Genomic DNA, 17,256 nt, shown 5'->3' with positions numbered 1-17,256 from the left:
CTGGGGCTAAATTAGATTTTTTCTTCACTTTGACTCACCTTCCGCCATAGATGTCCTGGGTCAGCGGGGTGCTCTCATCGTCCGTGAAGTTGTCATCGCTCTCGTTCTGTGTTGCCAGAGGTCGATGTCTGATAGCAGACATCCTCTCGGCGGATGCCTCTGTAAGGAATACGAAAGAAGATGGTTTTGATTAATTAGGTGATTGACGGTGTTTTTTATGGGAAAATTAAATAATTCTTCTAGAGATAGCCCCAAATGCACGATGTACAAAACGGTCATAAGACCGGTAGTCCTCTATTGGCATGAGACGTAGACTATGCTCGAGGAGGACTTGAAAGCTCTTGGGGTTTCCGAACGCCGAGTGCTTAGGACGATCTTCGGCGGCGTGCAGGAGAACGGCGTGTGGCGGCGAAGGATGAATCACGAGCTCACTCAACTCTACGACGAACCAAGTATGGTGAAGGTAGCTAAAGCTGGAAGGATACGCTGGGCAGGGCATGTTGCAAGAATGCCGGACAACAACCCTGTAAAGATGATGTTCGCTACGAATCCGGTCGGAACAAGAACGCGTAGGGCGCAGCGAGCTAGGTGGATTGACCAGGTGCATCAGGACCTGGAGAGCGTGATTCACAGTCGAGGATGGAGAGATGCGGCCATGAACCGAGTGAATTGGCGAAATATTGTTGGCGAGGCTTTATCAAGATAATTGATGTAAAGCCAAATAATAATAATAATTCTAGAGATAGTAACGATTGAGTTAGACGCGATCGAATACAATTCACATTTAAGCAGAGGAATAAGATTTGGTCTTAAGCATCATAATACCGCTATTTGCTTCATTTGAGGTCGCTGAATGTGACAGTACTTCTGGTTTTTTAGATGTTAATGGATGAAAATGCATTATTTATCGATTTCAGTCAACTTTCATGCAAGTTTACCAGCTTCTACGATGCAGATTAATGTTCTTAACTTACTACAGAAATCAATTTTTGGGCCTTAAGGGTAAGATGAATCGAAGCCAAACCTCAAATTTTAAAGCATAGCATAGCATATCATAGACTGACTGTACATGTCAATGGTTGCTGCTCCGTGATTGATCCGAACCGGTAAGAATTGCGCTTCGATCCAAATGAATAAGGGATGGGATTTTCCGCATATTCTCGATGTGCAATTTTAGCAGCTCTCATATTAATGATCAATAACGGCGCCGGCCATGGAATATATATGAAACGTATGTTGACTCTAATCTTGATGTTAACATTTCTTTAGAAACTAAAATTGATATTGACAATGCTCTTGAAACTTTAACAAATTCCATTGTTGAAGCCAGGAACATTGCAATTCCAAAATGTGAAGTAAAATTTGAATCCGTGATTATAGACGATGATCTTAAACTCTTGATCCGTCTTAAAAACGTGAGGAGAAGGCAATTTCAACGCACTCGTGATCCTGCTATGAAAATTATATGGCAGGATTTGCAGAAAGAAATCAAGAAACGTTTTGCAGATTTAAGAAACAAAAATTTTGAAAATAAAATTTCTCAATTGGACCCTGGCTCTAAGCCCTTTTGGAAATTATCTAAAATCTTGAAAAAACCTCAGAAGCCAATACCGGCATTGAAAGAGGAAAACAAATTATTACTAACTAATTGCGAAAAAGCTCAAAAACTTGCTATGCAGTTTGAAAGTGCGCACAATTTTAATTTAGGACTTACTAGTCCAATTGAAAATCAAGTTACTCAGGAGTTCGAAAATATTCTCAATCAAGAGAACGTTTTCGAAAATGCCTGGGAGACTGATTTGGAAGAAGTGAGAACTATTATTAAATAATTCAAAAATATGAAAGCTCCTGGCGATGATGGAATTTTCTACATCCTTATCAAGAAACTTCCAGAAAGTAGCTTATCATTTTTAGTTGATATATTTAACAAATGTTTTCAGTTCGCATATTTTCCTGACAAATGGAAAAATGCCAAGGTTGTTCCAATTTAAAAACCAGACAAAAATCCTGCAGAAGCTTCTAGCTATCGTCCAATCAGTTTGCTTTGCTCCATCAGTAAACTTTTTGAAAAGGTTATTTTGAACAGAATGATGGCCCACATCAACGAACATTCAATTTTTGCCAATGAACAGTTCGGATTCCGCCATGGACATTCGACCACTCATCAACTTTTACGTGTTACAAATTTGATCCGTTCCAACAAATCTGAAGGCTACTCTACTGGTCTTGCTCTTCTAGACATAGAAAAAGCATTCGACAGTGTTTGGCATGAAGGTTTGATTGTAAAATTGAAAAACTTTAATTTTCCAACATACATTGTTAGAATAATTCAAAGTTATCTGTCAAATCGTACACTTCAGGTTTATTATCAGAACTCCAGGTCTGAAAGACTTCCTGTAAGAGCTGGTGTTCCCCAAGGCAGCATTTTGGGACCAATATTATACAATATTTTCACATCTGACTTACCTGAGTTACTTCAGGGATGTCAAAAATCTTTGTTTGCTGATGACACAGGCCTCTCCGCCAAAGGACGAAGCTTGCGTGTCATCTGTAGTCGATTGCAAAAAAGTTTGGATATTTTTTCTTCATACTTGCAAAAATGGAAGATTTCTCCTCATGCTTCCAAAACTCAACTAATAATATTCCCTCATAAACCAAAAGCTCTTTATTTGAAACCTTCAAGTAGACATGTTGTCACGATGAGAAGGGTTCCAATAAATTGGTCAGATGAAGTTAAGTATCTAGGGCTCATGCTAGATAAGAATTTAACTTTCAAAAATCACATTGAGGGCATTCAAGCCAAATGTAACAAATATGTAAAATGTCTCTATCTCCTTATTAATATAAAATCAAAACTTTGTCTTAAGAACAAGCTTTTGATATTCAAACAAATTTTCAGGCCAGCCATGTTGTATGCTGTACCAATATGGACTAGCTGTTGTAATACCAGGAAGAAAGCTCTACAGAGAATTCAAAATAAAATTTTGAAAATGATTCTGAGGCTTCCTCCCTGGTATAGTACCAATGAGTTACATAGAATATCCAATGTTGAAACATTGGAAGAAATGTCAAATAAAATAATCAATAATTTCAGGCAAAAATCGTTGCAATCTTCTATTGCCACGATTAATGCGTTATATGTTTAGGTTAAGTTAGGTTAAGTATATTCAAAGCGTTTTTTTTTTCTCTTATAAGCAGGTGAAATGAACTCACCTGTAAAAAATCTGAACTGCTACGGCAAATGAAATGTAATATGTTATTAACAAAATGTTAATAAAATCTTAGATTTATTTTACCAAATTAGGATGATAGTGTTGTCTAATAACACAGAACACCTAGATATAAGAAATAATGAATGTAATTTTTGGAATGATACTAATAAAGAAATTAAAAAAAAATAAAAAAAAAACGGCGCCGGCCAAGTCCTTAAAATCGTGGGAAAAAAAAACAAAAGAAACTTCCTTAAAAATTGCCTTAAATCCACATATTATCTTTAAATTTAGCGAAATTTGCCTGACCGTGCGAAATAAGTTACCAAAATTTCACATTTTCAACTAGTTTTGCGAAAAAAAGTTTTCGCAAAACTTCACATCAATTTGTCCATTTCATCCAATTGCAAAGTATATGTAATGTTTAGCTTTACGGTAGTTGTTATCCTTCCACTCGGCTGGTTAGCCGTAAATCACGATTCATAAATTTAAAAAAAAAAAAAAAATTAGAGATAAAAATCTGAAAATAATATCAACATTTTATTCCTTACGCTTCTGAACCGTAACAAAGTTATTTGTTGTTTTTTTCCCATCTGTTCGGATTGGAGATATTTTCAGTTTTTTTTATAGTAACTTATCGCAAGCAACTCTTTTCAAAAGTGTCCATACATACAGAGGTAGTTTGGGTACATAATATAACCGAGAAGTATAGAGTCCAATCTGGTTCGACTTGTGACATTTAAAAGCAGCTTCAAACCAAATCAACTGTTGCCGATATATGTATGTGATTATACATTCCTTTGATTGTGGTTCGAGACACCGGTTAGTCAAGTTTTGGTTGATGCTTCCCCAGGATATGATTCATGCTTCAAATCGGAACATATTTCGTCAAATTTTTTTACCTTCCCTACGCGACATCCCAGATATTCTTCATATTCGACTTAGCAGCTTAGCAGAGAGACTAATGTTATTCAACGTATCCAACTGTATGATCGGATGGTAAGTCCATATCGTTTGTCGCGTTGATACAATTCTAACAGTGAATAAGAGAACGCAACTAACATGCGCCACATGTGCTTATCGAGAAACTGAAAGTGAATGGCACTCGAGCATATCGAACCGAAGGCGGTATTTTTGTCTGGCTTGGCACAGCCAAGGGGTCCCATAGGCAGCTTGCCACCCATTACCTTGCTTTGTCCAAAGCTTTTATTCAGTGGCTTTGCTAATGCTATTGCCTTTAAGCTCAAATAGTCAGCCAGACCCATAGGAAAACGCTGTAACGCTCGGCATAGCTTTCACACGTGCAGGGCAACAATGTGCTCGTTAACAGTGAGTACGAACCAGTTGCCCAAGCAGGGGACAAAACGTAAAACTTAAATAAAAGTAGCCGCAATCGATTAATAAAAGCATGTACACTAGGGTGTCCCAGATGAAATCAATGCCCGAAAGGTCATGCCTGCAAAGAAAGATATGTTTATTTATAGCATTTTTGTACAACATCTTTACAAGCTTGTAGGGTTGCTTCCAGTAGAGCTACGGATGATGTTTTGCTAAGCATTTGGAGAACTTACTAAGCGTTTTCAAATATGCTTTAACGAAATTTCTGAGATTTGTCTGTATTTATAGAAAAGCTGAACGCTTCCGGAGTAACTTCAAAATGCTTTCTTAGAAGCTTACCAAAGCTTCCAGAGCATCTTCTCAGAGATAGCTCCGAGGTGAGAAGCCTCTTTCCGGAGAAGCTTCGTAGAGAGCTTTTCAGTACAGCCATTTCTGAATGGTTCCGGAGCAGCTGAACGCTTCCATAGAAGCTTCAAAAAGCTTTATAGTAAGCTTGTCAAAGCCTCCAGAGATACTTCTCATCCAGAGATACTTCTCATCCAGGGATACTTCTTCGAGTTTCCCAGAGCATCCAGAGAAGCTTCTCAGAACAACTGGAGAAGCTTATTAGAGCTTCCAAAGAAGCTTATCAGAGCTTCCGAACAAGTTTCTCATATATTCCGAAGAACCTTCTCATAGTTTCCGGAGAAGCTTCTAAAAATTGTACATATATTTTAAATTGAACAATCAAAAATATAAATAGCTAAATCGTTTTTTTTGATTTTAAAAAGGTTCGTGGAAAACAACGTTGAATACTTTCTAAAACTAATATCAAAAGAATGTCCAATAATACTCAAAGAAAAAAAATATTACGAAAATACCTAGTAGGATTTAAAATCATCTGCACAAAACGTCAAAATAATACAATTTTCTTCAAAAAATGACAATTTTCAAATCAATCTGGTGGAATTTCTGAATGATTTTTTTGAAAATTCAACATAGATTTTTCTGGTACACCCTAATCTACACACATACCAAGCCGCGCACTGATCCGATTCCGATGCTTTATTACTTGACAGACCTCTGTTACCTACGTGGACACCGAGCGAATGTCGTTTGTATGGTTTTGCTTTACGATATTGTGGACCAGTTGGTTTTACCAACCAGCAGCCATAAGTGAGTAATGGACGTTCGGAGATCGTAAATGAAACATGCTCTGTCTCGGTTGCTAACTTCCCGGATAGGTCTTTGCCATTTCGATTTTGAAAAGGGCGTGTGCCACGGGACTTGCCTGAGTGGTTTCCCGTGTGCTGTTCAGCCGCTTTGCGGTTGGATACCTGGAAATCTGATAGAATACTGGATTTTGCGTGGTTGAAGGTCGTATTTTTCAAGAGTTGGTTGCACCTTTCGTTCTGCTTCATCCGATGGAGTTATTGAACTTGGGTTCACTCCCGTTGATGATCGGGATGTGTTCAAGGTTAACTAGGCACTAGGGAGGCTTTTTACGAAGCGGTGCAGGATGTGAAAAATTATGGAAAGATTTGGTCGCATTATCGGAAAGGTGTGGTGGAGGCTGTGGAATATGGGGTACAGCTATCTTTATCGATTGTAAGCATAAAGAGATGTAAAGTAAGCATGCCAATAATCCATGTTAGTGCTGCTATATTCAACTTATCCGTTACTAAGAATTAAGTCGCAGTATGGTTCTGATTTTTGTATCTTTTGTTAATCGAAAATGGCAGGAGAAAAAAATATAAAACGGGTCTCAAATGATTATTATTATTAAGTTGTATATTGCAATTGATCTTAAGAATTAAGGTTAGGATGCATCGATGTCAAACCTCTAATTTTCAAGAGCACAAATCAAGGGATGAATCTTCACCTTTAAACTCAGCTGGAAATGTCTTTTACTTTACCACGGTGCTCCTTAGATTGTTTTTATCAGAAAATAACCATCAAATCCATCAATCAACTATGCTACATGACTGGGTAAAATTTAAAAAAATCGTAACGTCCACTTTTAACATTTTTAGTTCGAATGGAATCGTCTGGATGTCTTTAATCTTCATTGGAATTTTCAGAAATTTCCACCAGCTCGGAGTTATTTTGGTGTCAGGTAACAAAGACATCAAGTCAGGTAACAAAGACATCAACTTGCTTTTCAATCAACTTTTTATTTAACTTATTAGTATACATCTAACTCCAATTCTACTTTCAACTACGGACGTTTTTTAGTTTCAACTACGGACGCCATGTGAGAACTTGGGTATTTTTTCGATTCTTTATGGAACCTCCTTAGAACTGGTCGAAGTCAGGTCAATTTTATGATTCTTCTAAACTTCATCATTTGCGAATGCCAACTCAGACATGGTCGTGTGAAACCATTTGAGGAATATTGGCCACCTAGATGACAAATTAAGTGACTTCTTTGTAAATTAGGTGTCTTATAAAAAATGGGAAAATTTCTAGCTTAAGGAATATTGTTAGTAATTCTTCTACTTCTACGTCCGCTACGGAAATGAAACGTGGACTATGCTCGAAAGAGGACCTGCAAGCTCTTGGGGTTTTGAAACGTCGATTATTTATGACGATCGTCGGCGGGGTGCAGTAGAATGGTGTGTGGCGGCGAAGGATGAACCACGAGCTCGCCCAACTCTACGGCGAACCCAGTATTCAGAAGGTAGCCAAATCTATAAGGATACGATGGGCATGGCATGTTGCAAGGATGCCAGACAGATGGCGTCCGCTCTAAATCGTTTGGTACCGTAAATTCGGGTGTAATTGATCAGTAGGGTGAAATTGATCACCGTGTCACGCGATTTTATTTCTTACTAATAGTGCACCAAGCTCATTGCAACTTATAGTAAATGAACGTTGTTTGTCTTAAATAATGTCAAATTGTGTATAGTGAAGTTTTTTGTGCCACAAAAATGTTTATTTCTATGAAAATAATGTAAAATTCTAGAATCAAGTTTAGTGTGAAATTGATCATCATCTATAAACTTCTAGTTTTAAACAAGGATTTGGACATGGTGTAAACCTGAAAGTTTGTGAGGATGCTAACAATATATCTCCAAAACAGATTTTACTATCAAAACTCTTACCAATTTGTTCGTTTTGTTGAAAAATTCAATTTTCTGCAACAAAGTAGGGAAATCCTTAGGAAATTGCCTACATTTAGGCGTTTTTCGCGGTATTCTTGAAATTTAATTATTGATTATTTCCATAAATATTGTCTTGTTAAGAATTTGGCAAGCAGATTTGGATTCAGGAGGCCCAAATTAAGTATGTAAAGTTGATTTCGAAACTAATAATAATAACATTGACAAGTGATCAATTTCACCCCAAAATGGGATTCCCCGATTTTTAATTTTAGACCAGGTTTTTGGCACTAACATCACATTTGTTGAAAAATTTCGGTACATGAGCCAATGAGGTTCACCGTCGTACTTGTTTTCCTGCATTTAGTTGTATGATATTGGTAACAGTTTAGAAAGCATACCAAGAAAACAGTGAAAAATGATCAATTTCACCCGAAATTACGGTACCAGGGATTAAATTGAGAAAATTGAGGATATATCAATCATGATTCGCAAACCATCATGAGAGTCTGTTTATCGTCCACTGCTACAGCTCTGATTGTATCGGAGGGATAACAATGCATGATAAAACCCATCTAAACAAGCTCCAAACTTGGGGGATACTATTGTTATCGGATGTTCTGAGATTTTTCATCATGCCAGTTAAATAATGGTAAACGAGCGAATAAAATGGGTTTTATCATAGGGTTTTATGGAGCTCCTTCTCCTTCTCCTTCGCTGCTGTTATTTATCTCGCTTGTTACAACTAGCGAAACATTGTCGATCGTGGATCGATACAGATGGGATGTTTTTCTTAGCTTGCTTTGATCATGCTTCGAAATCAAATGAGAACGAATTTCGCAATGCTTGTTTTGTACAAGAATGTCTGATGCGTAGCAAGCTAGTCGGATGGTCCAAATACATGTGCAATATTTTGTGTGCGTCGGGCAGATGCGATCACGAATTAAGTTTCTAGGTGTGAAATTATTGGTTCAGTTTTATCTATTTAGATGTTAACTGGATAAATGAATAAAATTCCAAGAAAATCAGTGCCAGAAAAAAATGGTATTTGGAACAAATATTTTCTGCTACATTTTTGCTTTGTTTTGTTCAACACCTACTTCGACAATGTAAAAAATGAGTTTTACAAAAATGTTCTATTCAAGTTATTTATTGTTCCGTTTTTAACCCATATATTGCTTCTGGTCAGCTTATGAATACAAGTACTGAAATCAATTTAATTAATCTATTTCGCTGGCAAATCATTGACGCCACAATAATTTAAACTCAACGTCCAAACCGATCAGTCGTCCACCAAATGTCAGCGAACTTTCCGTAAGATTTGCTCTCATTCGGGTAAACACAGCAGACATTCAATTCAACCCCTTCGTACACCGTTTAGTGCCGGTTTGACTTGCTTTTCAGGAAATTCATATCTTATTTGGCAGCGTTCATAAACATTCAACTTCACACGGCTAGGTACCACTCGCATCGGTCGGCAACCCAATCTCTCGTCTGTTGCTCCTATAAATATTTCAGACAGGAAACTACAGTCAAAATGAACGCCACATCTGAAAAGACAATTTAATCTAACTCGAACAAGACAAAACCACCAGAACTTCCTTCTTCCTACTTGGCTACTCGAGTTGAGTGGGTGGGTACATAAGTGTACAAACTGGCCGCATTCGTCGTTTGGTGTGGCTTTTTTTTTGCCAAACTCGTCGACCAACGCAACAATGTGTCAGGGCGTCAAAAGAGAACAGCTAAGGCGCTTCTGGTCTACATCTTATAAACCCGTCGTTCAAAATCCCATCATTACCCAACCACTCTCCATCGTCTTGCCGCACCAGTAAGTAAGTTTAATAAATTTGTATTTGTATGCAGACCGAGCGATGAATGTGTATTTCGTGTCAGTCGTGGCACTCGGCTTATGAGGCACCGAAAATTAAAAGTTGATCCGCGGTAAACTTGAAATAATTTCGTTGTAACAGCTTGAGCGGTGTGCAGTGGATACAATGGACAGCTGTTACGAATTGTTAAGTAATTAAAACAAACATCCCCTGAAACTGGCGGTGCACACTAGTGGTTTCTTTTGGGTTTTCATAGCTTCCCCAAAAAAGTTGGCGTCAGATGATGCAGCTCAGCATGATTTGTTCACAGATGATGAGTTTGATAATCGAAGGCGCAAAGAGAAGGTTACCCCTTGGAGAAAGCCTTTTTCCAGAGGCTGGAAAGCTTCTTTCCACGAGCTGGAAAGCTTCTTTCCAGGAGCTGGAAAGCTTCTTTCCAGGAGCTGGAAAGCTTCTTTCCAGGAGCTGGAAAGCTTCTTTCCAGGAGCTGGAAAGCTTCTTTCCAGGAGCTGGAAAGCTTCTTTCCAGGAGCTGGAAAGCAAGCTTCTTTCCAGGAGCTGGAAAGCTTTTTTCCAGGAGCTGGAAAGCTTCTTTCCAGGAGCTGGAAAGCTTCTTTCCAGGAGCTGGAAAGCTTCTTTCCAGGAGCTGGAAAGCTTTTTTCCAGGAGCTGGAAAGCTTCTTTCCAGGAGCTGGAAAGCTTCTTTCCAGGAGCTGGAAAGCTTCTTTCCAGGAGCTGGAAAGCTTCTTTCCAGGAGCTGGAAAACTTCTTTCCAGAAGCTGGAAAGCTTCTTTCCAGAAGCTGGAAAGCTTCTTTCCAGAAGCTGGAAAGCTTCTTTCCAGAAGCTGGAAAGCTTATTTCCAGAAGCTGGAAAGCTTCTTTCCAGAAGCTGGAAAGCTTCTTTCCAGAAGCTGGAAAGCTTCTTTCCAGAAGCTGGAAAGCTTCTTTCCAGAAGCTGGAAAGCTTCTTTCCAGAAGCTGGAAAGCTTCTTTCCAGAAGCTGGAAAGCTTCTTTCCAGAAGCTGGAAAGCTTCTTTCCAGAAGCTGGAAAGCTTCTTTCCAGAAGCTGGAAAGCTTCTTTCCAGAAGCTGGAAAGCTTCTTTCCAGAAGCTGGAAAGCTTCTTTCCAGAAGCTGGAAAGCTTCTTTCCAGAAGCTGGAAAGCTTCTTTCCAGAAGCTGGAAAGCTTCTTTCCAGAAGCTGGAAAGCTTCTTTCCAGAAGCTGGAAAGCTTCTTTCCAGAAGCTGGAAAGCTTCTTTCCAGAAGCTGGAAAGCTTCTTTCCAGAAGCTGGAAAGCTTCTTTCCAGAAGCTGGAAAGCTTCTTTCCAGAAGCTGGAAAACTGGAGCTGGAGAGTCTCTTTCAGGGATTTGGAGAGTACTTTTACAGGAGCTGTAAAGCCTTTTTCCAGGAGTTACAAAACCTCTTTCAGGAGCTGGTAAGCCGTTTTCCAGGAGCAGGAAAGCCTTTTTACTGGAGGTGGAAAGCCTCGCGAAAGTAGTGTAACCTAAATTAATGCAGAACGCTTCGGTATCAGTCCATGAAAATTTTTGTCCTCCAGCTTTGAGAACCTTTCTTTACATAATTAAATTGTCACTGACTTCGTCTTCATCTTCGCAGTCAAATTTTAGCCATCAAAACTGTTTCGCTTCATGAAAATAAAAAGAAAAAATTGAAGCGCCATTAGGTGGCAGGGCATTGAACGACGCCATTATGATCAAGTTGAGTGTTTGCTCGGTCAAATTGTCATGGCTGTTGCATTGGATCAAATCCGAAACAGATCCCACAGCTGTGTCGGTAATTAACACGCTGCTGTTGAAATTGCACCAGTAAGCAAATGCCGCGGAACCTTCCGTCTTTGTAGGCGAGTTTAGGGAATGGAAAATACGCAATGAAAGAGGTGAGAATCGTTTACTGGGACAAAATACTCTAGAAGGACTTGAATGCCATCGTGTTAGCGCGGCGGTAAGCGACGAACCCACAACAAGTGATGAATGTTTCGAGATTATGGTATGGCAAAATTTATGGCATTCTTGGCATGGTTTAATGCTTCTTTGTACTGTGACTCGTTTGGAGATCTCCTCCTCGAAAGGTCGAACAGATCGGTCGCTTGGTGCTATGACTAATGATATGGCGGATGAAGCTACGGGGCATACCGTTTTACATGCTTATGTAGAGTGTTCACAAGATTTGTATCAAGACTAATGTAACACTCAAACAAACCACTGTCAGTTCAATTGGCTATGATTTACCTTGTTTGGATTACTCAGAGCTGTATCAAAATAATATGTACTACCTAAACAAATTTGAACAACGCGGTCTCTCGACAAATTGATTCTGCAAATAGCGAACATCGTACAATTCTACAGTCAACAATGTAACAACAATGCGGCTTATGCAAATTTCAGCATCGTTCATAATTTGCTGCCTAATTGCATGCATAACGTCTGAGATGCTGCGCTATGGTAGACGGAGGTTGCCTCATAATGGTATCTAGGTACTTCCTCTCTTCATCTCCGATGGCACGGCACTATAAGCCATCAGCCTCCGTCACATCGTTTTCTGTGATAACTAATTAGCGTGCTAAAGGCTTGACCGAAAAGCCGAGGTGGATTCAAATGAACAGCTAGCCATACTTGAGTTCGAGCCAACTTATGCAATTGACGACGACGACGACGACGTCACTTGATCATTTTTGGCTGTCTGTGACTTTTGCTTCGCTAGATTTGCGATTATGTCGCAACGCTCTGGCTCAGAGTTGTCCGGCAATCGAGCGCAATCACAGGCCGGTCGAGTGAGGTGGACGCATGCCTTTTGGAAGCTTGGATATTGAAAGTGAAAAATCCCCCTAGCGATAGTGCTACCTTTCTAATGATGGCCAATACCAAATTAATTGCAGTAAACCCAAAACAAAACTTAATACAAAGTCTGTATTTGATCCTTTCTGAATATATGGTTTCAATTCAGAGAAGGAAGGAGAGTTTTTATTACAATTATTGTACTTCAATCACCTGAAGTCTCGTTTTGAACTGAAGGTGAAAACATTACCTATCACTTCAACTAGTTGACACGACAAATATAAGCGAACGACGGACAACTGTTTCGATCGAACGGTACCAGTCAGTTGTTCGATTGTGGTCATTACTGCAGTGCAAGAAAAAAAAAATGATTGAAAACTAGTTTTTGCACTTGATCAGATAGACATGATATTTTTATGCGTGAGACGCAACGAGTCAACTTTCGCACAAATCGTATTTAGTGCATTGGAAGAGAAATAAAATGCTTACAAAGTACAATGAATCCAACTTGATTTTTTTGATAATACATCTAAAGTACAGTTGGGTCTCCTATTAAACGCATTCCTATAACGTGCACTCCTATAAGACACACCAGAGAGTTATAGGAGATCCAGGGCTTATGGGATTTCATCACTTTGGGGGTCTTGTTGAATATCTCGTATGCCAAAATAGAGCACAGTACTGTCTTCAGCGAAGTTTCAGTGCTAAGTATGATCTACATTTAAGAGTTGAAAATCATCCGTTTAGTTGAGAACTTGGCCGGTAGGGGCGCTTTTTCTGATTTGCATTATTGAACCATGAGGGATAAGAATGTAAAATTATGTAACTTATGATATCTCTAGATCCTGATGTTTTGGAAGGTTGGTGTCTTCGGAAGAGTTGTTCAGTAGCTCAAGGGCTGACATGCGGTGGTTATTCTGATACGGAATTACGCCACCAGGCGGCGCTAGTGGGCATGGAATTTTTGTTTTGCGCATTGCTCAGCAGTCTGACCACTTAGAAAGATGTCTTCGGCAAAGTTGCTCAGTATCACAATGGCTAACATTATTTGAGCCGAAAGTTTCGAAATTTTGCCGCTAGGCAGTGCTAGTGAGCATGGATTTTTTGTTTTGCTAGAGCTTGCATTATTTGAGCCGAAATTATGTGTTTGGGCTTTCAGTCTATCGGAATCATAAACGGATTTCCGTTCTACACCTGACGATTCTGTCACATTTAATGTGCCTTTTTCGAAGGATCTACAAATGAACAATTAGTACGAATCGTACGATCGAATGTGATATATGAAATACCATGCGGATTTCCCAACTTATTAGTAATGACTAACATTCCAACCTAACTTCATTTCTATCCAATCCATATCTTGAAAAATGTGGCGTTCATGCAGTGACGAAATAAAAACAAACATACATATTTCATTCTTTGGTTCATATAAATAGCTAACGATCACACATTTGAGTAGTAAACGGATCCTCACTCTTTCTCATATCAAATAATTGATCAAAATCTCTCCCAATCCGTCGAAAATACAAGGATACTAGCCACGCTTCTATCCCATTGTAGAAAACAATGTATGTATTTTCTGTAGGCACTTTTACTTAAACGTGACAATGCGAGGAAAATCTATAGACCTTGTCACACAGAATAACTTTGGTCAGGCTACTGAGCTATTCGCAAAACAAAAATACTTTGCTCACTAGCGCCGCCTAGTTGCAAAATTTCTAAACTTTCGGCTCAAATAATGTTAGCCCTTGTGATACTGAGCAACTTTTCCGAAGACGCCATCTTTCTAAGTGGTCAGGCTACTGAGGTGTGCGCAAAACAAAAATACCATGCCCACTAGCGCCACCTAGTGCCAAAATTTCGAAACTTTCGGCTCAAATAATGTTAGCCCTTGCGCTACTGAACAACTCTTCCGAAGACACCAACCTTCAAAAACATCAGGATCTAGAGATATCATAAGTTACAAAATTTTGCATTCTTATCCCTCATGGTTCAATAGTGTAAATCAGAAAAAGCGCCCCTACCGGCCAAGTTCTCAACTAAAAGGATGATCCTCAACTCCTAAAGGTAGTACTTAGAACTGAAACTTCGCCGGAGACAGTACTGTACTCTCTTTTGGCATACGAGATATTCAACAACACCCCCGAAGTGATGAAATCCCATAAGCCCTGGGTCTCCTATAACGCAGATTTATATAACGCTCTCCAACCATGTGTCTAATAGGAGACCTGACTGTATGATAGGCAAACAGTTTCAACACTAAACATATCGCGCTCGCTTTGCCCGCGTGTGTAGTAACATGAAATGCATGAATATGAATTATGAAAGGGGTCTGCGTGATCTGTGGGGATTTGAATTCTAAACTTGTAACCAGCTCAGTTATTGGGTCACCAAGTGGCTCGGTAGCTTAGTTGGTAAAGCGCTTGTCTAGCATACAAGAGTCCTGGGTTCAAATCCCAGCTGAGCATGTAGATTTTTTTTTTCATAATTTCACCCATAGTTTGTCCATTTCTACTACGCGTAATGAGTTAATTAATTTGAAAAAGTTTTCAATGTGATCCAGAGTTTCTCTCTCTGCTCAAACATAAGTGCTGTTCTTGTACAATCAAATTTATGTCAAAAAACTACACGTCATCGCTTTGAAGCTCGTTCTAAAGCCACACCATTGAAACAAAGTTTTTATAACTCTTTTAGTAAAATAAATTTTGAGTGTATCCAAAATATACTATTTATACCCAAATTAGTTCACTCACTTTTTCAAACCGTACAAATACTGAGGACAGACTTTGGAAATTTAACGATAATTGGTCGGCGTTAAGTCAGAGGGGACTACGTACAAAAATTGCGAAAATTGAATTATTCTTTCATTAGATGCGAAATCACCTTACCTCCATTTTACTTCGACCAGATTTGATGAATGCTGTAAATTGTGAGAGATTTACTTTGGATGATCAATAAAAATTGATAAAAGTATGCAGTCAGAGTGGACCAAGTGCTTCCCAGACAACCAAAATGTACGCATAACGAAATCACCTGGAGGCCTTGTATGTGCAACATTTCACTTATAAGATGTCGCGAAAAGGCCTTCTACGTACAAAAGTGGAGGCGATATCCCAAGTAACCAAATAGCACTTTAATTCGCCCTGCGTGCTAATATAGTGCTATAATGCAGCTGACATGCCCTATACTAGCCGTATAATAGCCCTATAAGGCCAAAAAGGCGAAATAGCGGGCTATTGGTTACTTGGGATGCGTGCATATATTATGTGATGAATAATAACATACAATGCGAGTGTATAAATATTCTACCGAATTAACCTGTGATCTTATGCGACTTAATTTATGATAACAAATGATAATTTGACAGCTGCTACGGATTTATTCGACTTACTTTGTACAAGTGTACGGGACAAAGCAAAATGTACAAATGAACTCAGAAAAGAAGTGTTTTATGCGAAGAAGCTCATCTATCTGACGAGTTTATCCACGGTGTTTTGCGGGTTTGATGTTATTAGTATGAATAAACGAGTTATAACGTAAACTTTCATGCGATTTATGGTTATCTGGGTTATTACCATAACAGCGAAAATGATCAGCACGCTGAGGAATGCAAGGAATTGAAAAATATTTTAAAGAGATTTGTCAGATTTTTCGACATCGAATGATTATTTTACTCATCCATCAATAGAAATTTAAAAACATTTCTTAATTCAATGGATTTGATTTTGGTTTTTGATAATTTACCATATTTGGATGGGTGGTCAGAAATTGTTACAATTTCTGTGCAGTCAGAGCGGACCAAGTGTTGAAAAGCAATAAACTGAGTGATTATTGCATTTTTTGAGTCAATTTCAGAGTCCGATAGAAGTTTATGGTAGATCTATGGTATATGTATGGAATGTCCTAGAGCCCGTTTATTGGACCAGTATACATATTTTGGACGGTACTCAAGATTTTCACTTGGTCCACTCGGACTGAACGCATATTTGAAGTTTTCTGGTCTTCAATGCCTTGATTCTGCAAAACCTTAATTTTCAAGCTATCGTAATGCCACTGATTTTGGTATTGAAGATATGGATTATTGAAGAATTTACGATACTGGTGTCGAAGGGTCTTGATAACCTGTTCATCTTAGAGATTTACACCCAGTTTGCCCATGTTAACATTAAATGATCGTTATTTTCCTAGAAATTGTTCAGTCTGAGTGAACCAAGTCACTGAATGGTGGTCTTTAGTTCAGTCAGAGTGGACCAAGTACAAATAGTCCATCAAAATATAGTTCTATCAGAGGTTTGCATTATGATTTTTCATGATTATTACTTCACATCATATGTATTGTTTGAAAGTAACACAAAGTTGTGTAGAAATTTGGAATCAAAATTTAAACGAGTTAAAAAATTACAGAGCGTTAGACTTTAAGCTCATTTTTCTCAAAATATTTAACATGTCACTTGGTCCACTCTGACTTAAGGCCGACCAATTGACACACGAGCCATAATTTCATCCCATTTATCCATCTGCATTCATACAACACGCATGACATTTATCGTTTGTGTAAGATAACAAGCTATAAACTCTTATTCTGATCAAGAAACAGAGGCGAATATTTTCCATTTTCCTTGCTGTGTTTACAACCAAATTACAACCAAAGGGGTTTTTGATAATTAAATAGATTATAATAAGTTTGCATTACCAGAAAATATGAAAGTTATTTCCAATTTTATGCAAAACATAAATCGCCCGAATGGCTCGATACTGTTGCAGTCTGTGAGAGTTGCTGCTTTTGAATGATCCGATTGCGATGTGTCACGAACTGTCATGGCCCACGAACTGATACATTCTCTGAACATGGTTGAAGCCGATCGAAATCCAAACAGCTAAAACCCATTCAGATCCCGGGGCTCCAAGTGTTAATCTTTTTTTAGTGTTTTACTTACTGTCTTTCGTTTAGAAAATGAATAAATTTTTTTTCAGATTTGTTAAAAATGTCATATTTTTTTAAGAATAGT

At 38.5% G+C, this 17,256-nt stretch overlaps 1 protein-coding gene and 1 non-coding gene across 6 annotated transcripts in view; one reads left to right on the top strand and one right to left on the bottom strand.

Annotated features, from left to right (window-relative positions):
* LOC5575776 overlaps positions 1 to 17,256 on the bottom strand; it is a 123,312-nt gene that overhangs the window by 41,391 nt on the left and 64,665 nt on the right. For all 5 annotated transcript variants that reach the window (XM_021849205.1, XM_021849204.1, XM_021849202.1 and 2 more), the window contains one exon: positions 39 to 159. In XM_021849205.1, coding sequence (XP_021704897.1) covers positions 39 to 142 — 104 coding nt within the window. In that variant the 5' untranslated portion in view covers positions 143 to 159. The remainder of the gene's footprint in view (positions 1 to 38; positions 160 to 17,256) is intronic.
* On the top strand, positions 14,644 to 14,715 carry Trnaa-agc. The gene has a single exon. It is a non-coding gene; the product is annotated as a tRNA-Ala (tRNA).

This window comes from Aedes aegypti, chromosome 3, assembly GCF_002204515.2.
Source record: "Aedes aegypti strain LVP_AGWG chromosome 3, AaegL5.0 Primary Assembly, whole genome shotgun sequence".
NCBI lineage: Eukaryota > Metazoa > Arthropoda > Insecta > Diptera > Culicidae > Aedes > Aedes aegypti.
The sequence above is the reverse complement of the archived record's forward strand: the minus strand, read 5'-3'. Positions and strand labels throughout refer to the sequence as shown.